Below are 27,819 nucleotides of genomic sequence, written 5' to 3'. Positions count from 1 at the left end.
GTGATATTACATAAAATCCTGACTATTTTGTTAATTACATTTTATCCTGATTTTTTGAAATGGTGATACATATGTTATATGGTGATACATATAAAAAAGTGATACATTTGAAACTAATAAGATATTTATTTAAGAAAATAATAGATTCTTTTTTATTCATTGTATTCTTTTATTTAAGGAAGAATATCTAATTTTTCTCTTTTTAGATTTAATTTAGGTGTTTTAATTATGTTTCTCTTTTTTCATCTTTAATTATGAAAGATATGTTTTTTGGTCCTTTTTCTCTTTTTTCATCTTTAATTTTAGTCTGCCTTTTTAGATTTAATTTTAATTATGTTTCAATTTTGCTTTTAGTCTTTTTTTTTTTAAAAAAAAATATTATTACTTTTGTTTCTATACTGACTACACCATTACCTTTCATTAATAATATTTGAATCACCCAATAATTGAAATAAATAATTGTATCTACCATATGAATCACCATAATACCATATATATCACCTATTAATATCATATGAATCACCGAATAATTGAAATAAATAATTATATCTACCATATAAATCACCATAATACCATATATATGAATCACCCAATAATTGAAATAAATAATTGTATCTACCATATGAATCACCATAATACCATATATATCACCCAGTAATGTCATATGAATCATCCAATAATTGAAATAAATAATTGTATCTATCATATGAATCACCATAATACAATATGTATCTCACCTATTAATATCATATGTATCACCCGTTAAAATCATACAAAATGTATCTATCGTATGAATCACCATAATACTCATATAATGATATCATATTTATCGTTCATATTAATCACCATTAAAAGAATAAACATGTATGAATAACTAACTAAATTTATATATGTATCAATAGATTTTAAAAAACAAAAATGGGAGAGATTTTAGGAGAGGAAAAAAAAGTTACATGCATTAATGGAGGAAAAAAATCAGGAAGAAAGATCATTTAAGCATTAATGGAAGAGAAAAAATCAAGAAGAAAGATGATTTAATTATTGATAATTAGGGAGATATTTTAGGGAAGAAAATCTTGAATGAGTTAATGGTGAAGTAAAAATAAGATGTGGGTTTTTCTTGATATGTACTCCCTTCATTTCATTGTAGTTGATCCTTTTTCTAAAAATATTTATTTTAATTTAATTGTCACTTCGATGAAATCAAGAAAATTTTATTATCTTTAAAATTAAATAATTACATAAAGTGCATTTACTCAAATTTATATTTTCAAAACATAATTAATAAGATTAATTTGATAAAATAAATCCCTAATTAATATTTTCTTAATGAATATGTTAAATTTATAGGCTCAACTAATATAAAATGGGGTAAGTATTAAGAGTAAAGTTGAAAATGAAATTTTAGATAAACTTTAAAAATGTAAAGGATATTAGTAATATATTTTTTTAAGTATGAGATTTGTGTAAAGTTGAACCGTAATTACACGGGCCGTTACCAGTAGCATTCATAATTTTGGGCCTTAAATTAATTGGGGGCTGAGGCAAAAGTTTCAGCTGCCCTTACCTTAGAGCCGCCCTTGGAGCAGTGAGATAAGCGGAAGAAATGAGTTGTAATCGTGTTTGCACTTCAAGTTGTAGTCAAGTGTTGGTGACTACTGAATTGAACATACCCTGTAGAGTATCAAATGTTGTAGGTGTTTCGGGCTCTACGTCGTGCTTTCTCTTCTCTTCTCTGTGTTTGTAATTATTATTAAATTGCCGTGTTTGCAGGGTTTGAGGCAGAAAAGAAGTACTAATGGACATCGAAAAGTTTTTGCTTATTATGGCCTTAAAACCCCACCTTATAAGCTTGTAAGCTTTTTAATAGTTTTGCTTTATATATATATATATATATATATATATATATATATATATATATATAGCAAAAAGAAAAAACGCAAAAATAACACGGAGATATAATTTGGTAATTGGTACGTTGTAGGATGCACTAGAACCATATATGAGCCAAAGGATGGTTGAGGTGCATTGGGGTGAACATCATCGTGGTTATGTTGAAGCTCTTAACAAACAACTTGAGAAGAATGACATACTTTATGGATGCACCATGGAGGAACTTATCAAAGTAACATACAACAATGGAAATCCATTACCTGAATTCGCTCATGCTGCCCAGGTAATCATCCTCTCATCCATCTTTCATTGGTTCGTTCTTTCTGTTAGATTTTAACAAATTTTGCCTAGTTATACTGGTATTTAAAACATATCTTCCATTTCGGTATTGGTGCTTATTTTGATACGTATATATTACGAGTGTTAAGAATATTTAAGTCCAATATTTTAATGAAATGCCTGTGCTAGGGAAACCAGATATTAGTGTTAGATGGGAGTTCTCCATCTGCCTAGCTATAATGTATGTAATAGTCCTCATATGCAGGATTCAGAGTGGTGAGGCCAATGATTTTTAACCTGCAAACGGATTTAGATACGAAAAGGTACAACATGTTGAAGAGAGGACATGGAGAGATAAAAAATTAACTCTGAGAGGAACAGAACTAGTACTGTTACTTTCGACCACATATTAGTTGATTATATTCTTATAACCACTCGTGCATTGTTTTATGTATTTTTTACTTCATAAAATCACGTGCTGTCTTCATAAATTTACATTCTTGTTTGTGAGGCCCTATTCTGTCAATGTATTAATGTACTCTTGAGGTTTCCATTAGCATCTCAGTATCTTTGAATCTCCAAGGTAAGCCTTTTGTATTTAAGTTCAAACAATATAGTTTATAGCTTTTCCATGTGAAGGTTGTCCTAAATGCACCCAAGGGTGTGGCCTAGTGACTCAATGAAGTTGGGATGAGCACCATGAGGTCTCAGATTCAATTCCCAGTAGAGACAAACACTAGGTGTTTTCTTCCTATCTACTCTAGCCTTGGTGGACAGAGTTACCTGATACCTGGTGTTGGTGGGAGGTGGTAGGTATCCCGTGGATTTAGTCGAGGTGCGCGCAAGCCAGTGCCGGTTGGTAATGAAAAAATTTTAGGCGGTTGCGTAAGGTCTCCATTTATGGAGGGCCTCATTTTCTACCACTTTTTATATTATTAATGTGAAAAAAAATTATAATTTTTTTTTTAAGATGGTGAATAGTTTAAAAATAGAATTAGATAAAAAAATCAAAAACTTAAAAATAAGAGATTTTTGTTTCACTCAACGGATAAGTAATTTATTATTCAATTGACATCTCTTTTTACTTTTTTCATAAAAGACGTTTTCTTTCCTTTTAATATTTTAGTTACTTTTTTTTTATCCACTATTCTCACCTTTTCTCTCTTACTCACGTTCTCTCCTCTCTCTTTCTTCTATTCTTCTTTATTCACTTTTTTCAAGTTCAAAGACTCAAAAAGTTAACATCAAAATCTAAACATTGTTGATAATATTTTTACTGTATTGATTTTCACTTCGAAGAGAACATAGTTCATGTTTCAAATTTAAAAATACATTTTAAAGCGGCTAAAAGATATTTGGGATCATCGATCAAGCCTTCATATTTCTTGAATTGGGTTATATCATTCTAACTTTTTATATTATTTTTATATTTTATATTTGATATTTTTCTATTTGATAGTGCACATTGTGTTTAAACTATTTGTTAGAATTTAATATGTCAAAAGGCTAGAAAAATAAATTGTAGATAAAAACATATATAATTTTTGTTGTTGTTGAATTTAAGACCTCCCATTTAACTTTTGCCTTAAGCCACCAATGTGCTTGAGCCATCCCTGGCGCAAGCTGGCCCGGACACCACGGTTATAAAAAAAAAAAGGTTTGTCCTAAATACTTGTTCAGGCAGCTAAAACATTTTTCCCTGGATCTGACATGGTTCTCTTCCTCTATTCTTTAACTTCTCTCCTTCTCCCACTTTTACCATGGCTATGTCTTTCTCTCATATCAGATATGTTTTGACAAAGTCAATTCTAAATGGATGTAATAAAAAACAAATTATTAGAAAATTCTCCATGCTGAGTATTAGACATAAAATATGAATTAAATTTGATTGCCACCGTACAATCCAACATCGTAGGTCTTGCATTTTAATCTCATTGCCACCATCTATGAAATATTACATGTGCTTGACCTAAAAAATAGGAGATTAGGCTCAAATGAGATGAATTCAGACATCAAATAAATAAATGCATTCCATCTCTAACAGCTTAAACTCTTAGATGAAATTATCTTAAAAGTGAACAATGAGTACTGCGATCTCTTAAGGATATTTACTTTGAGGGATAAAGGATCAGCAAGAGTTAGTATCTACACATTTTGATGCATACTATGCCGCACATCCCATTTCATGCTCTTAAGTTCAGAAAAAATTAGTTACATGTTTACTATAGAAGAAGAAACTTCTTTTGGGGAAAGGGTCAAAAATGCCCTTGTTGAATTTGGCTTGAAATACCCTCCTTCCACCCATTACCAAAAATTTCCTCTTCGTTATGTTTTGACTTTTGTGTGAAAAGCTAACGGTTGACTAGATGGGCTTTACAAATGCCATTTGTTAACGTATGATTGGTACAAGTTTTCATTTAATGTGAATTAAATTACCCAGTCATATGTATCGATCTGATCAATCCATATAATTAAACCCGAATTCTTAATTATTAGTCCCCCCTCCTATAATTTTTTTGTTCTTCCTCATATAGTCCTCCAATATTGTTGTCTCTCTTGGTAAAGATCCATGTGACCAGTAGATCACAAGTTCAAGCCTTGGAAACAACCCCTCCCCTTGCAGAAATGTAAGGTGAGGCTGCGTACAATAGATTTTTGTGGTGGGGCCTTCCCTGTATCCTACACATAGTGGGAGCTTAGTACACCAGACTGCCTTTTTATTTTGGTAAAGATCCTTTTTTTCCATTAAGATGATTAGTAAGTGAAAGAAAAGATGATTGGAAACTGTAAAGAATTTGTATGTACTCAGTACAATCTGATTCTTTTACTTGCCCTTTTCACTAATTATCAAGCCATATTTACTGATTTCTAAGTTTTTTAAACAATTTGATTAGGTAAAAGTGTTCTATACGAGTGAATAAAAGTTAATCTCTTATCAATATTTAAAGCAAACTTTGCCACTTTGTGTTTCCCTTTGTGTTGCAGAAATGTTTTCCTCTGGCAATTCATTAATTTTTATGACCAATAAACATGTCCTTCTAACAAAGCACTACCCCAGCTGTCGTGGGCCTATATTTAGCTTCCTTCGAAAATGAAACAATTATGATGTTTGGAGAACAGTGGAAATTTTTCACCAGAAAGGCTCTTTTGTTAAAAGTTTAAATGCCACGTTTATTGCTTTGATTCCAAAGAAGGGGGCAGTTGAGGTAAAAGATTTTAGGCCTATCAGCTTACTCGGGAGTGTGTACAAAATTATTGCTAAAATATTGTTCGCAAGGCTTAAATTGGTGATTGATAAGTTAGTGTCGGAACATCAGAATGCATTTATTAAAGGGAGGCAAATAGCAGATGCAACTTTGGTTTCCAATGTAAGTATTGAGCAATTAATGAAATCAAAGAGGAAAGGAGTTGCTTGCAAACTTGATCTTGAAAAGTCCTACAACCATGTCAACTGGTCACGTCTTTTAAATATTTTGAAACAGATGAATTTTGGTGATAAATGGCTTGAATGGATCAAGTACTGCATTTTTACTGTAAAATTCTCTATATTGATAAACGGGAGTCCACATGGTTTTTTAACTGTCAAAGAGGTTTGAGGCAAGGGGATCCACTGTCCCCCTATTTGTTTACTCTGATGATGGAAGTTCTAAGTGTAATGATGAAGCGAGCTGAAAAATTGGGTTGGATAAAACGCATGAGCTTTGGAAGAAATTGTGTTGACAAGATTACGATATCACACATTCTTTATGCCGATGATACTCTTCTTTTCTTTGAAGCGGATAAGGAACAAATACTTTAGATTTTGCAGAGTTTTGAAGCAGTCACAGGTTTGAAAGTTAATATGGCAAAGAGTAGTATTTTCAGTATTAATGCAGATGATTACATAGAGGAACTAGTCGACATTCTGGGATGTAAGGTGGAAAAATTCCCCACAGTTTATTTAAGACTTCCACTAGGAGCGAAAAGGAATGATAAAAGTATTTGGCAAGGTGTCGTGGATAGATGTGTCAGTAAACTTACTCCATGGAAGAAACAATATTTATCTTTTGGGGGCAGATTCACTCTTGTTAACAGTGTATTGGATGGTATGCCTACTTATATAATGTCCCTTTTCTCAATGCCCGTGAATGTGGAGAAAAGAATGAACTCTTTGAGGAGTCAACTTTTGTGGGAAGGTAATGTAGATAAGAAAAAATTTTATTTGGTGAAATGGGAAGTGGTTCTTAAAGATAAGAAGGAAGGTGGCTTGGGAGTTAGAAATCTGAAGCTACATAATAAAAGTTTGCTTCTCAAATGGTTATGGAGGTACAACTTGGAAGGTGTGGAAATTTGGAAAAAGCTTATAAATGCTGTTTATGGGAGGAAGGATAGATGGAGTACTATTAATGGGGGAATATGGAAGAACATTAGCAGACTTTGGGAAAACTTTAGTCAATTCACCAAACTGTGGGAAATGGAGAAAAAACTAAGTTTTGGACTGATTTGTGGGTTGGTGATGCATGTTTAAAGGATAAGTTTCCTACTTTGTCCTACTTTGTTCAACTGTTCTTCTAAAAAGGATGGGAGTATTGCTGAATTCCATTCTCACACTAGTTGGCAGCCAAGGTTTCGGATAAATTTGAATGACTGGGAGGTAGAAGATTTTTGTCAGTTGCTTCAACAATTGGGATCGGTGCATATTGATCAGAATAAGGTGGATTCTCTAATTTGGTGGGCAAGTAAAGACAAGAAATTTACAGTTAAAAATTGTTATAGTGTGTTGATAAAACAGTCAGGTCACTGGGATAATTCTTGGCCTTGGAAGATGATATGGAAGACAAAAGCTCCAGTTAAAGTAGCATGTTTTGGATGGGTTACAACTTGGGAAGCATGCTTAACTCAAAATAACTTGCAGAAAAGAGGTTTTTAACCTATGTAACAGATGCTTTCAGTGTCAAGAAGACCAAGAAACTATGGAGCACCTTTGTCTCCATTGTAAAATTTCTAGAGAATGTTGGGAGTTATTCCTAAATCTTTGGAGTATTAATAATTAGGAATTTGGGTTTAATTTTATGAGTGGATCAGGTTAGACCCATGAATTGATAATTTAATCTCCATTAAATTAATACCTCAACCAATCATACACTGCCATGTTGTCCAATGAGTTGAAGGAGCAGAAATTTTAAGTCATGATATAAATGTTGAGTGCATTTTTGGTCCAATAGGTGGAAGGTAGGTATTTTCGAGCCAAATTCAATAGGTTTGGGGAATTTTTGGCCCTTTTTCGTTTTTCTAATGGGGTAAGGAATTACATTTATAAGGCATCAAGAAGATGCATATTTACAAAAGATAACAAAAGAAGACACTAACTCTTGTAAAATGTCTAAGCTAAGATCAGGGAGCTAATAAAGTCCAAAAATTATCCACACTATTAGCCAGAGAAAGTTATCCACACTATTAAAAGAAGTCTTTTGCTTGCATTATGTAAAACTCTCTGATAAGCCAATATCTTTTTGTAGGTTGCAGCCTCCAGCTTGTACTTTCTGACTTCTTATGTTGGACAATATTTTCTTTTATTTTGAATGAAATTACTCTTGGAAATTGATTCTACTGAATGTACTTCATGTATACACAGGAGTCCCTGGGAAATGCTTATATAGAGGAATGCCAAGCAACTTAACCATAATAGGGTTTTTGATTAGGCTGCATTTATAAAGTTTGAATACCCTCAGTTGGGGCTCGTATTCCTGCCATCCTAAAAAATTCTTGTCCGTTTAGTTGGTATGTAATTCAAGTGCTTCAAATCAATCCTGTGTTAGAGGATGTCTTGTCAGTTTCCTAATGTTTGATGATGCAGTTAAGCTTTTTGGTACTCATCTATATGTTGGTGGAGAAAAGGAGTTTTACTTGGAGATATCCCAAGTAGGAGGGTCTTAGCTATATTTTGGGACATTGGAATAATTTTTTGGATTTGCATTTGGATCTGTAAATTACTGTTGAAAGTGTGAATGAGACAGTTGGAGGCCACACTAAACTTGACTGGGAGCATTATGTGTCTACAATAAGAATAGAGAAGACAGAGGAAAGACCTTTGGTGACAGAAAAACATATAAAAAGGAGTCTACAAGTAAAAATATTGTAGAACGTAGGGAGCTGGATTTGAACCATTCAATTTTTATCAAATTCATATCTCTGGGGATTTTCCAATAATCTTTCTATTATTCAGTTTCAGTCGCTTTACTTTTTGAATTTTTCCAATCAAAAAGAAACTGAGCTTCTCCTTAACCTTATTCGTCTGTATTCTGTGAACCTCATTTTAACAAGGACGATACTTATGGATCTTATTCCAGGTATGGAATCATGATTTCTTCTGGGAATCCATGCAACCGGGAGGTGGTGACATGCCTAAATTAGGACTCCTTCAGCAAATTGAGAAGGATTTTGGTTCATTTACCAACTTCAAGGAGAAGTTTATAGAGGCAGCTCTCACATTATTTGGCTCTGGATGGATTTGGCTTGTCTGTAAGTTGCTAAGTATAGCTAATGTTCTACATCTGTTTTTCATTTGTTTACTTTCTTCTTTGGCTGCTCTTTCAATTTAGTACCCAGAATTAATGTTCTTCTGAACTCTCTTTTATTGTTGTTTCACTTCTCCTTGTGTATGTTTTTCTCCAAACCAAATCAATGAGCAACTTCATTGAGGGACAGCTTGTAGTCAGTTGTATAACTAATCCTTTTCATAAGGATAACTTGTGCTTTTTGTTTCTCAAACTCATACATTAATTTTCCAGTTCCCATCATTAATTTTCTTTAGTATGTTTTGACAGTAAAAAATGAAAAAGATCAAGCTTAGATTTTGGCCTCAGTTTCCTCTACAGTGTGTGTACAGACCAAGTTCAGAATGAGGCTCTGGACTTCATCTTGTGTGTCGACTCAATTCTTGGTTGATGAAAGGTTTAGCAAAATTGTAATTTCTAGTCATCAACCATCATCGAAAACATCGTCATGGTTCTCAACCTTCAAATATCTTGGGAGCTTTTATAGCCATTGTCAACCACATTTGAACAGTCGATGATCTCCTTCATGGTTCTTTGATAACATCTTCAATTTGATTATTTCAGTGAACAGAGAGGAGAAGCGTCTTGCAATTATTAAAACATCAAACGCTGTCAACCCGCTTGTGTGGAATGATATCGTGAGAATTCTTTTTCCTCTAATGTTCAATAGCTTGTAACACGTTCTTAGAAATTACATTTTCTTGGTTACCAATACTTGCATGTTCATTTGGTATCTCTTTTGATCCCGCAGCCCCTAATCGGTTTGGACGTGTGGGAGGTGAGTTCTCAGTCAGTATTTTACCCTCCTTTCCCCATGCACCCTTCACTCAGTCACTTAAAGAAATCACAAACCTTTTAGCATTTGCATTCGCGGTGCTAATACAGTTAAATTGAGAAATGATATTCATTATTATTTGTTCTTCCTGTATTGCAGCATGCTTATTATCTGGATTACAAGGTACCCATAGTTCTTCCCTTCTGCTTTCTGCAAAGATGTTCTTTCTAATGTCCGTCTTTGTTTCTTCTCTTTTCACAGAATGATAAAGCGAACTATGTTAATGTGTTCATGAATCATCTTGTCTCTTGGGATGCGGCATTGGGACGTATGGCTCGAGCACAGGCCTTTGTAAATTTAGGCGAACCCAAAATTCCTGTTGCATGACATGTTCCTTTAATCAGTTCTTTCTGTAAATAATCCGTGTGCACGAAAAGGTATTTTAGTACAAAAACTTTATGCATTTGCTTCGTCCCTTGGTGGAAGGTGCATTTTTTTTTTTGGAACAAGCTATGTTGAGCTGATATTTATACATCTACTGGCAAAGTAATTCAGAGAGTGTTTGCAAAAATTGATTACTGCACTAGGATCTTCATTGTATTCGCGTAATTGCTAGCTTGTAGTTTGAAGTACATGTAGGCCACTGATTAGCAAGCAATAATATAATGGGACATTGCCCGTTTGACCATAAAATTTTTTCCCTTTTTGCGAAATTTATTTTCACTTTTTTCACTTTTTCGGAAATTGTGGTGTTTGGCCATGAAAATTTGGAAAATTATTCTGGAGTTGAATTCTAAAAAGTGAAAACAACTTTTTATTGTTTTCACAATTTTTCACTTCCATTTTCAACTTTCATTATCATTTCATATAACTCCAATCTTTAAATTTTTACACAAATTCCTCTTATAACTACAACCAACCACCAAGAAAAACATTATTATTTGTTTTCTATGGTACAACATCATTTTTAATTGTTATAGATATTCTAATATCTTTTTCTTCTTTTAATCAAAATTTACTAACGTGAAATAAATGACAATCTATGACGGAAATATATCAACTTTTATTTTGAATGAACTATATTATAGAAATATAAGGCCTAGTATATTATATTATTTAAAAATGAGAAATTTAATATTTTTTTCTTGCCATTCTAATTTTCTGTATATGTCATATAGTGGTTATTATGATTTTAATAAATTATTAAAAAGTGGTCAATAAAGTCTCATATCAAACATAACGTAACGATCAATATTTACGATACAATAATATTCAAGGAAAATCAATAGCATCAACAAAAAAAAAAGAAAAAAATTAGCACTAATCTATTGAGAAATAATTCATCTGTAATTTTTTTTAAAAAGATCAAATTCAATAAAATAATTAATTCAAGTGAAAGTAATTAAGAATTTTCATCAACAAATGTAAGAATATAAAAAATATATTTATATCCATCAATCATATTTATTAAAATATATTTTCTCTATTCAATCGATTATGGTTAGATAAACTTATTTAGCTCGTGCTTGTGATATTTTTATTCAAATTTTAGAAGAATAACAATCATAATAATTAGTTTGTTGTTAATTATTTTATCAATTGAAGATATATAAATTATTTTCTCAACATTTGGTTGTATGTTAGTAGGTAAATTAGTAGTTGAGTGATTTTGATAATTTTTGAAAGTTGAGGACATAAAATCATATTTTAAAAAGTCTTCAAAAGTCCAAAAAAAAAAATAATTCAAAAAGACATGACCAACTTCATCTCCAACTCCAACTCAACTCCAACTCAGGAAAAAAATAATTTTCATGATCAAACGGCTACTTAGTTAGTTGTGTATACTGAATGACTCCTGTAGACCGACCTGTTATTGGCTTTACATAAACCACTAGGTCCATATCGTTTCACTTAATGTATATTTGCGCCGTATAATAGCATTCAAATACAGGAAATATCCCAAGTATTCTTACTTTTTTTAGTTCTCAAATACTTCTGATAGATTAAATTTCAATTTTAATCCATTTTATTATTTACAAATTAGTCTTACATATCTTTTTTATTTTTGCACTATTTAAGAGTTAGCTTAATCTTCTAAAGATAAAGATAATATATGCCGTACGATATTGGTTTTTGCAACATTTGGTTACCATTCTGTTTGATATTTGCTAATATCAGTATGGTTTTATACATGATTCTCTTGTATACTTTTCATTCCACCGCAAATGTGGTATAACAATATACTAACTAAAAATATTGGAATAAAGCAATCAAAGTGACAAGGTGTCCTCCATCAAACTCTTTAAGACTTGTTTGGATGGTGATTACCATGGGATATTATTATATGGTTACTGAGAGTATTACTCATGTTTGTTTGAATTGTTATTTAAAATATGTTGTGTGATATGATTTGATTTTATGATTTGGTAATCATGAGAAGCATCACTTTATGAAACCACCAATTTGGTGTAACTCCATTGCTATCTGATTTCTCTTTTTAATTATGTCTTTACTTGATATTAAATAATTTTTTTCCATATATTATATTTAACTTCATCTAAATATTCTACCATAATATGTCTTCTGTTTTCTGTGTTTCTCTTTTGTGTTTAGTTCTCTTATTCTAGGTTCTTGTTTTCTTCGTTCTTCTATCTCCTTATGTGATTTTTGAACAACTAGTTTAGATGCACATGCCTCACACGTATAATTTTTTATTATTTAAAATTAAATAATTTTTTCTATTGCGAAAGTTTTTAATGAAGTATAAAAAGTTCAAATCACTTCTCAAAGATCCTTCATACTTAAATATAATAATGTAAACATAACATATATTTTATTGTAAGCACATATATGTTTTATCACCAGAAGTTTCAAATGGTTAATGGATCGTTACTTTTGCATTTATCATGCAGTACCTCTTTTCCTTACAGCTAGAGGCTAAAAGAGATAGATTGATTTGAACCATATTTGTAGTACGACATTTTTTTTAATTTTTTTTTATATTTAAAATCTTTCCTTATTTTTAAAGTTAAATCTTTAGAAAACCTTTGATTACTTAAAACTTTTACAAAATTGACATTTCTTATTTTTTTTTATTCTAACGCTTTCATATTTATTTCTAGATTTTTTAAATCTTCTTAAAATCAACTAAGTTGATTTAGAATTCTCAAACAAATGAAAAATTTATTAATTGTTATTAATTCTAATGAATTCTAATAAGGAAAAGTTTACTATAATTATTTAATTAATTTTCAAGATTTTAAATATTCAAAAAATAGTGAAAATGTTATGAAATATAAAGCAATAACGTGTTATGAAATATAAAGCAAAGAAGAAGAAGAATAGAGAGAGAAGAAAGTTATTTTTTTGTTTCTCATGAGGAATTCTTGATGGGTGAATTACAATGAAGGAACAACCCCTTTATTTATAAGGGGAAACTAACCTTAGGGTTTCTAACTTTTTCATAAATAGACATTCACCATATATGGTAAAATAGACATTCACTATATATGGTAAAATAGACATTCACTATAAATGATAATATATTTATAGCACTCCCTTTGAATGTCTAATTGATAGATTATGTGGCTCGTTAAAACCTTACTAGAAAAAATTTAGTGAAGGAAAAAGAGTACACATTTTAACAGTACGAATATAGACTGTCTTATTAAAATCCTTACAAGGAAAACCTAGTGGGACAAAACCTCATAAGGAAAAAAAGAGAACAACGCGTATTAACTCCCCCTGATGAGAACATCCTTGAACCTTTGCATTCCAATCTTGTGCACCATTTTCTTGAAAGTTGCAATTGGAGGATACTTGGTGAATAAATCACCCAGATTGTTACTTGAACGAATATGTCACACATTAATATCATCATTCTTTTGTAGCTCGTGTGTATAGAAAAGCTTTGGAAAAATATCCTTCATTCTATATTCTTGAGTCCTCCATTAAGTTATGTTGTGCATGCTACATTATCCTCAAAAAAAGTTATGGGTACTTTGTGTCATATTTCAAACTACTTTTTTCGCAAATGAGATGTATCATGGACCTCAACCACACACACTCTTGGCATTCTTTATGAATAACTATTATCTCAACATGGTTCTTTGAGGTGGCTAGATAAACTGCTTTGTATATCTCTAAGATATAGCAGTATCCCCATATGTGAATGCATTACATGTTTGAGATCGGGATTTATGCAGGTTAAATAAATACCCAACATTAGCATAATCAACAAGGTAGAGACTATAATTTTTAGAATAAAATAAGAGCATGTTGATCCCATTTCGATATAGCTTAGTAGGAGAAGAACTATACCTTGCTAACAAATTAACTGAAAAAGGTTATATCAGACCTTGTAGTATTTGCAGAATACATGAGTGCACCAGCTGCACTAAGATATAGTACTTCATAACCAATTCAAATTGGTATATTTCTCATTTCAGCAAATAATTTATTGCTTTTGAAAGCTCTCTAAGAGTTTCAATAATTTTCAAGTTATAACTTTATGCAATATAAGGATTATAGATAAGTTTCCCAGAAACTTTTATATGCTTCAAACATTTCGAATGCTTAAAAACTTTGATATATATTTTGTCAAGTGACAATATTCAGTACTTCATGTGTGACATCTTCAAGTGTCTAGACTGCAAATCAAATAAGTGTTATGCTTAACAAGATGCATCCTTTCATGTCACTTGATAAATCCTTCTATGTCAGCATGCTTAAATAAACGTAGAATTTAGATCCTCGTAATCTTTTGCAATATTGCGCCAATATTGTATCAAAGATATTGATGATATATCATTTTGTATCAATTCATAGTGTGATGTAACATTTTGAGATCTCATCACTTCATTATTTTCAGGTACCTGAACTTATCATAAGGTTTCATGAGTTGTTATGTCGTAGGATCCTTAAGAACACATTACCTTCTTATTATGATTATTTGCTCCATATCTTTTTCAAGTATTATTTCATTTGAAATCTACTGATCTATCATGCTTCACGCATGCATAGACTTTGTCCTTCAGGGACACAAAATAGGAGCACTTGCAGCTTAAATATGATATGTTTTTGGCATTTGACTTAAATTATCTTTTGAATGAAGATCTGATGATAATTTCTAACATATTTCATAGCTTCTTTAATTCCCCTCTTATATTAGGAAAACTAACATACATCTTCCATTTTCTTTGAGAAATCCATCTTTATGCATTATGGTATATTCATTTATCAAATACCACACATCAAAACTACTAGATTGAATAATTGATTCCTGACCTTGAACCAATTAAGAGGAAAGTAGTAATCATAATTTTTGGTCTAATGCAAATAATTATTATTGTATGCAATATATCATATTCCAGACCAATACATGTGACTTTGTTCTCATAAGCAATGATTCAACTATTTATCGAACGCATTTAACACTAACTTAATTAGCATTATCAAAATGAATTCCTTGATTACACAATCTAAAAATTGTTCTCTTAACTCAATTTTATTGAGCAAACAATTTTATGAATATCAAACTGCAGGTTGACAGTAAATGTACATGTGATCGTCTTATTGATGTATCTTTTCAACATATCAAATGATTGGTGAACGGACTCATATTCACCTTTTACAATTTTCAGATTTTAAGAGATCCAATCCCTACATTAGTTGGTCCAACCAACTTGTCATGGTAACAAACAACATTAAAAGTAATGAAGAATTTTTTAATTCTTCAATATATGTTAAATATTCAGTATGCACATCTTTGAGATGTCACATTCGTTCATGTCAATTTGATGAACTTTTATTCTAGCAAACTCTAAGTTTACCATGACATGTACCTTTTATGTTAGTAAAATTCAGATTTACTATTACATGAATAAATTTCAGATTTGCTACTTTAGAAATAGATTCCAAAATAACTCTTCTCAATTATTCATCCTCTTTCGAAGGTGTGTTGTGATACCATCACAATCAACTGCACGTTTGCATTAATAAACTTCTCATTCCCCAAGAATGGAATATAGTCGTGCCTTAAGCCTATCAAATTCTGATAGCTTATAACCTCTTTCATGATATTGCTACATCAGGAGCACATTGAGACATATATATCTTTCAAAGTATATCATATATTACTACCACATTGACTTCAAGAATAGAGCAAATTGTCATCTTTCAGTACCACATTTACTTTATGGAATGAAGCATATTCAATGGACAAGTTTCTTGACTTTTTATCAAATATATATTATTCTTACCTTAGCCATCATAGTATCATTTATACAGTGCATTGAGATTCAAACTCAACGTCTTATCCATATAAAGGCGTCTTAGGAATAACTCGGTAGAAATTGAACCCAACATCTTATCATTATAGTGCATTGGAACTTTTAACCCAATATCTTACTCTCTTAATAAGATGAGACTTAAATTCATCATCATATTTTTTAACAACATTGTTCTTCATGAACAAAATGAAAGCATAAATGATTCCAAACCAATTATTTTTTCTCAAATCCAATGATAATTATATTATTAATAGTAAAAGACAAATAACATAAGGAATCACTAACCTTGAAATTACATTTAGATATTCAAAAAATATACAATACTCGATTCACAATGTACTGACACTTGTTAATTAATATGCAACAATGTCAGAATATTGAATTTCATATATGCACGCATTTAATATATATTGATATTTAAGCACAATCAATCTTTACATAAATATAATGTTGTTGTCAATGTAGAAATACTACTACTATAAAGAATTTGATGCTTTACCTTATGACGTGCATTCATATAGAGCTTAAGACAAATCAAACAACAGAATGAAAAAGGTATTGAGAAACTTATTGCATAACCTATGTAATTTTTTTTTGACTTGATGAAAATTACACTTATTATTTACCTGTGTTGGCCATATAATAAAGCCAAACCTCATAAGGAATTGAAAACATATACCCAGTAGGCAATGATTGGTCTGTGGCTTTTGTCAAATTTCTCTCAGAGCTTCGTGCTGATAACTTGTTATGAAATATACAACAATAATACATTATGAAATATAAAACAAAGAAGAAGAATAGAGAGAGAAGAGAAAATTATTTCTTTATTTCTCATGAGGAATTCTTAATGGGTGAATTACAATGAAGGAAAATCCATTTATTTATAGGGAAAAACTAACCTTGGGATTTCTAACTTTTTCATAAATAGACATTCACTATATATGGTAAAGTAGACATTCACTATATATGGTAATATATTTATAACAGAAAAGATGATTTTGTCTAAAGTAGAGACTTTTAATGAAGGACAAAAAGTTCAAATAATAATTCTAAGACCCTTCGCACTTTTAATAATTTATTTTACCAACTAATATTATTTATATTAATTTACATAAGTTTTCTCTTTAGTAATATGAAGTCTAAATAATATTGGAAAATTTGCTTTCTATGAATTAATGTAAATTTCCTTAGTTTATTTTTGAAGTTGTAGAATAATAGATGATTTTTTTAATGTTACATTCTTTAACATGAAGTTTCGATAGTGTTGATGATTATTGAGGTAATTTACGTATGATTTGAGGTAAGTTTTTTAAAGTTTTGATTTGTTCTTGGAGTTTGATAATAAGCTATATTGTATTCCTGAAGACAATTTCTAATTGAATTGAGGTAAGTTTTCTAAAGTTTTAATTGAATTAAGGTAATTTTATATTTTTTTATTCTAACGCTTTCATATTTATATCTAAATTTTTTAATTCTTCTTAAAATTAACTTTAGTTGATCTAGAATTCTTAAACTAATGAAAAATATATTAATTGTCTTTAATTTTGATGACTTATAATAGAAAAATATTTGCTATAATTATTTAATGAATTTTCAAACTCTTAAATATTAAGAAAATAGTGAAAAGACGATTTTGTCTAAAGAGAGACTTTTAATAAAAGGTAAAAAGTTCAAACAATATTTCTAAGTCTCTTTACACTTTTAGTATATTATATATAGATTGTAGATGTAGATTAGCCGCATGTGCCTCCCACGTGTAACTTTTGATATTTTATCTATTGCAAATGTTTTTAATGAAGTACAAAAAGTTCAAATCACTTCTCAAAGATCCTTCACACTCTAATATGTTAATGCAAACATAACATATATTTTTTTAAAAGCACACATATATATTTTACCACCAATCGTTAGTGGGTCGTCACTTTTGCATTTGCCGTGTAGTAGCTCTTTTTCTTGCTGCTAGAGGAAAAGAGAGACGCATCAATTTGAACCATATTTGTAGTACAGTTATTATTTTTTTTATATTTAAAGAGGATTAGCGATAAATATGTTACCGCAAACAGAGCTTAACACTTCCACAATCTTTATGTTACACCCATTGCAATTGACATCCATTTTTAATATGAACACTACAAAGGTAAAAAGAGGCAATTATATTTACACAAAATTAATTGTATAAACCTAATTCTAGGTTAATGGGGACGTTCACGAAAAAAAAGTTTTTCTTACTCATTAGTTACCACGTCTGCAAAGGGCTCCATGTTCAAATAACTCATAAATAGAAAAGATGATCAAATAATTAAGACCAAAATTATATGAAAGGAAAATTAAGAATTCTAATCATCAAAATATGAAAGGAAAATTGGATAGAAATAGGTATTAATTATCACTAATTGTGATGACCTCTAATAAGGAAAGATTTACTATCGTTATTTAATTAATTTTTAAACTTTAAAATATCAGGAAAATAGTGAAAAGACGATTTTATCTAAAGGAGAGGCTTTTAATGAAGGACAAAAAGTTCAAACAATATTTTTAAGGCCTTCACATTTGTAATATATTAGAGATATAGATAAATTTACTTGATTTATTTTTTCTACCTAGTGTTATAACTAGCATTGTCTTCAACATGATTTTTAACTTTTTTTTTTTGAGAAAGAACTACACATCTCTTCTATTTGTGTTCAAAGAACCATAGATCTCTTCTATTTGCATTCTCTATTTCTCATCTGTTTTCATGCTTCATGTTATACAAACTCTTTTACTTTCAGTTGAGTTATGCAAGTAACATTATCTTTAAATTGATTGAAATCATTTTTAAAAGAAGAACCACACATCTCCTATGTGTTGAGTTACTTGCTTTATAAATTTCAAGTATTAGCTTCACAGGACTTGAATAAGTATCAATAATTGATTTTCTTGTAAAATATTCTCACATCCAAATAGATAACTTTTGTGTACTTTATGCAGATCAAATAACCTTTTTGTATTTTCATAACCAACAATCATTTAAAAATATTGGTTAGAGATGATAAATCTATATCAATATTAGATTTCACTTAAATATTTCCATATAAAAAGAATTTGTCTTTCATACACATTAACAAAAGATATTTTTTCCTTTATAAAAATAGCATGATACACAAGTATATAAATTGTGCTAAGATATGGTACTTTCTAATCATTTTCATGAGATCAAAATTGATCTTTCTTTGTGTCAAACAATATTACAACTATTGAGGTATTATTCAATAAAATTACTTTAAAATCTTTTAAATTCTTCAAGAATTTTCATATAACATTTATTGTCTAGCTAGGCATAACAGTCATTCGTCATATGTATTCAAGTTCCTCATTCATTATTAGGTAGAGAGAAACCTCACAACATCCACCACATGAGAACATATCTCCCATATAATAATGTCATGTTTTTACAAAAAGGAAAAATTTATGCCACAATGCATAAATCATACTTTATACTTTATGTTTTTGTTTTTCGTTTCACCTTTCGCAAAAGAATTTATTTGTACACTATTGACATTATACATTGAGATTTTTGATCATAGGCCCAATTCATTTTTTCAAAGTGCAAAATATAATTGAATTGTATATTTTTATTTTGACCAATCACTTATCTATCCACATTATTGACAGTTTTAAATTCTAGATTATTTATATTAATTATAATCTTGAGCACTGTATTATATAAAAAATACCATCTACGATTATTTAATGTTGATCCCAATATGAAAAACTCATCAAAATCTCTTCATTATTCATCACTTTTAGGTACTTGAACTTGTTAAGTTTTTATGAAGTATTATATCGTGGTGCTCTTGTAAAACACTTATCTCATTATTATGACCAGCATGATTATTTAGTCATCTTCTTTTCCAAGTAGTTTAACTTTAGTTTACTTTTGATATTGATTGATTTATCACACTTCGGGTATGCCATAAACTTTATCCTTCAAGAACTTTGCATTGGAGCATATACAATTGAATTGTAACGTATGGTTAGCAAATGCATCTGACAATGAACTTGAAACATTTTGCAAATAATGAGTTTTCTCTTGAATTTCACGTTTATTTTTTTTTTAAATAAGGATCTAGATAATCCATTCCACACATTTTTAGTATTTCACACATGTACATATATTCAACTGTTAATCATCTTTCTTTTATATTATAAAATTTAACATTTACCCCCAATCTTATTTGGAAATCTATCTTTGTGTGTGGAGAAGCAATTAAATCAGATGTCTCATATCCAAATTTTTTAGATGAAAAATTATTTGGCTCCTGACCCTAAACCAATAGTATAGAGGAACCTTGTTTACTTGATGTGTACAAGTACTTTACATTTATAAATAACACATTTCATCTATACCAAATTTCTATTAGTAGATTTATTCTTATAACCAATAGTTTTAGCTATCATTGGAGGCATACAATTTCTATTAAACCAATCAACATTATTAACATTAACATATTGTATAGTTTGGAATCATGCTCTAGTTTAACAATTTGAGCAAATAATGTTGCAAAATTCAAATTGCAAGTTGATAGCAAAACACATGTGACCAACCATAGATGTATTTATTAAATTATATAATTGTAAACGACTCACATGATAGTTGAATGAGCCCATATTCACCTTTTTATAAAATTTAAATATTCAGGAGATACGATCATAACCTTAAAAGGTACAATTGACACGCCCCAAAATTGTGCCATGTTGTATGGGTACCTCAACCCCATATGAACCGGAGGCCACTCCAATAACCCATCACAATTATCACATCAATCATAAGGGTAGGGTGAATTCTGACCGCATAATAAGATAGTGAAAATAATACTAAAAGTTGAAACTTACCAATGTCTAACTATCTCATAAATATCAAAACACTAACCAATATACCTAAGTCCACATTCATCCACAATACCTCTATACAAATCAAAGTTCAAAAATGTATATGTTGGGACAAGCCCCTGATAATAGCCAAACCAAGTCAAAATAAGACTGAGTCTTAAGATAGGAGACCAAGAAGGAATGTCTTCTGAAGTAAGGAAGCTCACAACTCCTAAGTCAATGAACGAACTATTTTTATTGCCTAATCACTATGCTGGAAGAGAAGAAGATGCCTCAACCCCTATATTGCGTGGGGACATGGCGTCTGGAGACGGTTAACGGTTGGAGCACTAGCATGTAGCTCAAGGATAAGGATAAAATAGCATCATCATTCAACAACAAGTCAATTTATATCCTATTTAATCACATTCATAACCTTATCCATACATATATACATATCACATGCTAACCAAGGAGGCAAGTCTTATCAACACTTTGGAAACACTGATTCATCATACATACAATGGAGGACTCCAACCTTCCATACTTTATATTCATGCATTTATCATTAGGCATAAAACTTTAGCCATAGTCATATATCATCAAGTAAGGGACTCTAACAACACACATATCTATTTAAGTGAGCGACTCTAACCACGTACACATCTATTTAAGTGAGGGACTCTAACCGCTCACATACATTTATATAAGTGATGGACTCTAACCACTCACACACATTCATTCAAGTAAGGGACCCTAAACACATGCTCACACATTTGGCAAGGGACTCTAATCTCATGCCATATTAAATAGGGGAATCTAACCCCAAGCCAATTCATTTGGTGAGGCACTTCGACCTCATGAGATCTTATTATGCAAGGGAATTTAACCACAAGCAATTTTATTAGGAAAGGAACTTTAATCTCAAGCCATCATAACTATCATTAGTCGACATTGGGACTCTAGCCCTTTGTCCATGCATCCACATATATTTAATTCCACACATAAGGACTTTAACCCATTTAGCCAATTCAACACCATACATGACCACATGGTCCTTATGGGAGCCTTCATTGCTCAACTATTTCAATAGGCCAATGCCTTAATTCAACTCACCATACAATTCAAACTATGGTCCTCAAGACCATTAGAAGCCATTCATGCTTCATTAGTAATTCTATATCACAATTTAGTTCAACACATAATTCAAGTTTATTTTTACGTTAGGGACTTTAACACCCTTCTTATTCATCAAACCATCAACGTTATCAATTATACAATACGTGACTCATTTTACCTTTACAGTATCATTTATCAAGCATTCATACATATTGGGCCATTGTCCTAGTTCAAAGCATCATAATCATGTAACTAGACATCTCACTTAGACATTTTCACAAACATCTTGTGTATATGTCTTTACCAAGGACAATTTCATGGTAGCAATCATCAAGACTAGGGTTGCTACAGACCCATATATTAGAACACATACAACAATTATTAACATGTGCAAACTACCATCAATAACATGTATAAACATAAGTCTAAGCAAGAATCATCATTATTCATCATTAGGTAACAAAATCCTTTCCATTGATTTCAAAATCACCACGTACACTTACTAATCCAAGTGTGAAATACATGGGTTTAGAGTTATTTATCAAGGGAAAGAGTTACATGCCTTATACAACTTGAATCACTAAGAATATTGATTTCACTTTGCCTCTTAAAGATCACCCTTTAAACCCTAACCTCCAATCCTTCAAAGATGAGTTTGAGAGAGTATTTAGGGTGTTTGATCCATCAAAATGGATGTTTAGTAGGCTAAAAACACTTATATAGTGAGAGGACTTAGGGTTTTAGGCATGGGAAATAACCACAAGGCCTTTAGTTAAAAGCTGGAAAATGAACCCGTCCAGGGGTATGACTCACTAAGGGAACTGTACCCTAGGATACGAATGGTACCCTAAATCGTACCCTAGGCTTCTCCTAGGTCACATACACTGTCAAGGGTATGAACATACACCTTTAAGTTATATCCAAAGAGTACGACTCAGCCCCTAACTCCTATCCATCAACCTTACCCCAAACAGTCTACTCCAAGCTTCAAGACACCTCTATACGACTCACCTTGGTACGACTCGTACCCTTAGGGTACGACTATAGAGAGGCCAAATTGTCTAGTGGGTAGTGTGTCCTTCTACTAGGCTTCTCAAGGTGTGAGAAAAGAAGAAGAGGAGGATATGGCTCGTATCCAAGGGGTACGACTCATACCTCTAGCCGTATCCATCCTAGAGACATCAAATAATGAAATTATTGGCATGATTCAAAGTCTAGGTGTTTTAATTCTCCCCCACTTGGGTTATTCATCTGTGAGTGATGGGTAAGGGAAGCAATAAAAACACGTTAACACATTATGACATATCAAACCAACCATTGAACAAGTTAGAACAAGCATACAACAAAGATACAACGTAATACATATCTTGCTCATTATTAATCAATCACTAACTTCATCGACTTTGGGACTTAAACCCATTATTTATCAAAGACATTTGTTAATTTCAAAGCTTGGGGACTTAAAATCCTTACTTAAAAATACATACTCATTTTACAACTTAGGGACTTCAACCCATCAACTTATCAAGGATACTTACTCAATTCAAGGATTAGGGACTTAAACCCATCATTTACCAAAGACATGAATCAATGCAAGATACTAAGGACTTAAACCCATCACAAAAAAACACACAGAATTTTAAAATATTAGGGACTTGAGCCCATGATCTAACATGACACAAATTACTCAACACATTGGGGACTTTAACCCATTGTCTATCAGAGACATAAATCAAAGCAGAAAGATCAACACATACATCCATCATAAATTTCCAAAACGGGAAACAAATGTAGATACTTGGACTTCATGTCCTCTTTCGCTTCTCAAGTAGCTTCTTCAGACTTTTGGTTCCTCTATATAACCTTCATCAAATCCACCTCTTTTGTTTGCAATCATCGAACTTACCGATCCAAGATCCTCACCGAGATTTCCTTATAGGATAAAGAGTCTGAAATACCAACATCCCTCAAGGGAACAACCAATGAAGGATCACCCATACATTTCTGTAACATAGAGACACGAAAAACTAGGTGAATAGAGTTTATACTAGAAGGAAACTCCAACTCATAGAAAACATTTCCAACCCTCTTTACAATTAAGTAGGGGCCAAGATACCAGGGACTAAGCTTTATCTTCTTACCAAATCGCATTACTCCCTATATGAGAGACACCTTTAAGAATACCTAATCGCCAATGCTAAACTCTAAGTCCCTACGCCTTACATCCGCATAGGACTTTTGGTGACTTTAAGCGGTTTTCAACCTATCATGAATCACCTTTACCTTCTCTAAAGCTTGGTGAACTAAATTGGCGCCAAGCAACTTACCCTTGCCAATTTCGTATCGCCCAATAGGAGATCGACATCTCCTACCATATAATGCATCAAAGGGACCATGTCGATACTAGAGTGGTAACTATTATTATAGATGAATTTAATTAAAGAAAAATGGTAAAACCAACTACCACCATAATCAATCACACAAGCCCACAATATGTCCTCCAAGGTTCAGATGGTTTTCTCTGCTTGCCTATCCATTTGTGGGTGGAAAGCGATACTAAGGCACACTATAGTACCCAAACCTTTTTGGAACGACTTTGAAAAGTGGGATGAAAATGGAGGACCATGATCCAAAATGATAAAGGCCAGAGCACCGTACAACTTTATAGTCTATGCAAGATACAACTTAGCATAATCTTTCGCTGAGTAATTAGTCCTCATGGGCAAGAAGTGAGCGGACTTGGTCATTCTATCAATAATCACCAAAACAGAATCACATTGATTTCGAGATTTAGGGAGGCTGGTAACAAAATCCATATTAGTTGCCTTCCACTTCCATTCAGGCAAAATAATTTCTTGGTATAACCTACCGGACCTCATGTTCTCAACTTTCACTTTTTGACACACCATACACACCATGTTTCATATTGCTCCACCAATAAAACTCCTTAAGATCATGATAAATCTTGGTGGAAAATGGATGTATAGCATACCGATATTTATGAGCCTTGGCCATAACCCTTTTCCTTAATCTATCGACGTCGGGAACACATAGTTTACTGTGGTATCTCAAGATACCATCACCTCCAATCACAAAGTCCTCAACTTTGTGTTGACCCACATTACTCTTGATCTTCATCAAGTCAGGGTCCAAGGCTTGCTTATCTTTTATCTCAACAACAAGAGATGACTGAGATACTGAAAGCACAAATACATCACCATCCTCAAAGTCTGCAAGTTGAAATCCAAGATCAGCTAAACGGTGAATGTCCTTCACCAATTCCCACTTATCCCCATCTAAATGGGCCAAACTTTCCATGGACAACCTACTAAAAGCATCGGCGATCACATTTGCCTTGTCGAGATGGTAATGGAGACTCGTATCATAATCTTTTAACAACTCGAACCACCTTCTTTGCCTTAGATTTAACTTCTTTTGGGTAAACACATATTAGAGACTGTTATGATTGAAAAAGATATCGACATGAACACCATAAAGTTAATGCCGCAAAATCTTTAACGTAAAAACCACGGCAAACAACTCTAGGTCGTGAGTAAGATAGTTCTTCTTATGAACTTTCAATTACCTAGAAGCATAGGCCAGCATCCTACCATGTTGCATCAACATACAACTGAGACCGACATGAGAAACATCACAGTATACCATAAAACCATCAGTACCCTTGGACAAGGTCAAAATCAGTGCCGAAGTTAACTTATCTTTTAACTTCTCAAAACTAACCTCACACGCATCGAACCACAAGAACTTGACCTTCTTTTAGGTCAATTTGGTCAACGGGGCAGCTATAGTAGAGAAACTCTCCACAAACCTTCTATAGTAACCGACTAAATCCAAGTAGCTCCGAATATCGATTAAAGTCATAGGTCTAGGCCACTTCTTAACCACCGCAACCTTTTGGGGATCTACCATGATTCCTTCACTAGAGATGACATGACCAAGAAAAGCTATGACTTTCAACCAAAACTCATACATGGAGAAGCTGGCATACAAATGATGATCCTTTAATATTTGCAACATGACACAGTGGTGATCGACATGATCCACCTCACTCCTAGAATATACTAAGATATCATCAATGAAGACAATGACAAATATGTCTAAGAACGGATAGAAGACCCTATTCATCAAATCCATGAATATCGTCGGGGCATTGGTCAACCCAAAAGACATTACAAGAAACTTATAGTGACCATACCGGGTTCTAAAGGCCGTCTTAGGGATATCTGTATCCCTAGTCTTGAGCTAATGATAACCTAATCAAAGATCAATCTTAGATAAACACTTTGCACCCTAAGGTTGATCAAACAAATCATCAATCCTAGGAAAATATATTTATTCTCTATGGTCACTTTGTTTAATTGATGATAATCAATGCATATACGAAGGAAACCATCCTTCTTGTACACAAATAACACAGGAGCACCCCATAGAGACACACTAGGGCGGATAAAACCTTTATCTAAAAGGTCTTTTCATTGCTCCTTAAGCTTTTTAGCCTCGGCGGAGCTATTCAATAAGAAGGGATAGAAATCAGACAAGTGTCTAGAATAAGATAAATCCCAAAGTCAATTTCCCTATCGGGAGGAGCACCAAGAAAATCATCGGGAAATACCTTAAGAAACACATTAACCATGAGAATTGATTCTAGAGAAGGCTCTTCTGAGTTAGAATATTTAACTCAGACCAAATGATACAAACACCCCTTTGAAATCAACTTTTGGGCCTTTAGATAAGAAATGAACCTTTCCTTAGGCACTAGGGAACCACCTTCCCATACAATGACCGGCTCATTAGGGAATTTAAACATGACCCTACGAGTCCAAAAATTTATGGAAGCATAGAAAGAGTGAAACAAATCCATTCCCAAAATGACCTTAAAATCAACTTTGTCCAACTCTATCAAGTCTACAAGAGTATTCCTACCACCAACTGATATCACACATCCCTTATAGACCTCTCTAACAACCACAAGGTCTCCAATTGGGGTAGAAACAAAAAAAGAAAATGACAGACTCTCGGGACCATAATCAATATGCACAGCCACATACGGGGTGACATAATAAAAATTAGACTCTAGATCAAGCAAATAATACACATCACAGGAGAAAAGTCTCAACATACCTATGACAATATCAGGAGATGCCTCAGAATCCTGAAGAGTAGAAAGCACATACAAATGGTTTCGGCCATTGTCGATGCCAGAAACAAAAGCAGAGACAGACATTACACCCTTCGATATGGGAGTAATAGAGTAGCAACAGGGGACCTATTGGCCAAAGAAACTTCTAGGAAGAGGCACTCACGCTGCATGTGCCCTACCTGACCATAATGGAAACATCTATTTCTCTCTTTCTCATACTGACATAATGACTCTGACCACAGAATCTACAAAGAGTAGCGAGATAGAGCCAACTGGGCACCACTAGCCTAAAATCGGGCACACTGTACCTGGGACCCACCATTAACCTAAGCTAGACGATCACACAAAAACTTAGGTAAGGAGAGCAAACACTATTCGAGGATAAAGAACTCAAACTCCCTCTCTTCTTCTGTGGCCACTTGCCACCATCACCATTACTATGCTCAAAAGGCCTAAATTTCTTTCCTTGCCTCCCACTAATCTCAAGTTGATTCTGTTTCTATGCTTTCACTTGTTGCAAATACACAATCAACACCATGTTTTCAATCAACAAGGTCGCCTTACTCTCAAGGACTAACTCACGGGATAATTTTGAGACAAACTTACGCATTCTAGACCTCATGCTAGAAACCATCTTAGGAGTATACCTTGACAATAGATGGAATTTCAAGGCATACTCTTGAACGGACATCTTCTCTTGCTTCAAGTTCAGAAACTCTTCTGCCTTTGCCTCCCTCAACTCTTGAGAAAAAAATGGTCTAAGAAAGCCTCAGAGAATTTCTCCCATATGATGGGACTAGCATTAACACCTCTAGACAAATCCCACCCCTCGTACTATTGGTATGTTACATCTTTCAATTGGTAGGAAGCAAACTCAATGACCTCAATCTCTAAAGCATACATGATTCAAAAGAT

At 32.4% G+C, this 27,819-nt stretch overlaps 1 protein-coding gene across 2 annotated transcripts; it reads left to right on the top strand.

The window, feature by feature from the left end:
* The first annotated feature begins 1,404 nt into the window (after positions 1 to 1,404).
* On the top strand, positions 1,405 to 10,054 carry LOC107851235 (superoxide dismutase [Fe] 3, chloroplastic). 2 transcript variants are annotated; one of them, XM_047401824.1, is made up of 8 exons: positions 1,405 to 1,693; positions 1,774 to 1,854; positions 1,985 to 2,176; positions 8,502 to 8,673; positions 9,273 to 9,346; positions 9,460 to 9,486; positions 9,643 to 9,666; positions 9,745 to 10,054. In XM_047401824.1, exons 1-8 carry the CDS (start codon positions 1,607 to 1,609, stop codon positions 9,868 to 9,870), a joined length of 783 nt encoding a protein of 260 aa, XP_047257780.1. In that variant the 5' UTR covers positions 1,405 to 1,606; the 3' UTR covers positions 9,871 to 10,054. The 2 variants fall into 2 exon arrangements, with proteins under 2 accessions (XP_047257780.1, XP_047257781.1); XM_047401825.1 differs by lacking the exon at positions 9,460 to 9,486 and having other exon boundaries at positions 1,474 to 1,693.
* The last annotated feature ends 17,765 nt before the right edge of the window (positions 10,055 to 27,819 follow it).

This window comes from Capsicum annuum, chromosome 12 (assembly GCF_002878395.1).
Source record: "Capsicum annuum cultivar UCD-10X-F1 chromosome 12, UCD10Xv1.1, whole genome shotgun sequence".
In the NCBI taxonomy this organism is placed as follows: domain Eukaryota; kingdom Viridiplantae; phylum Streptophyta; class Magnoliopsida; order Solanales; family Solanaceae; genus Capsicum; species Capsicum annuum.
The sequence above is the reverse complement of the archived record's forward strand: the minus strand, read 5'-3'. Positions and strand labels throughout refer to the sequence as shown.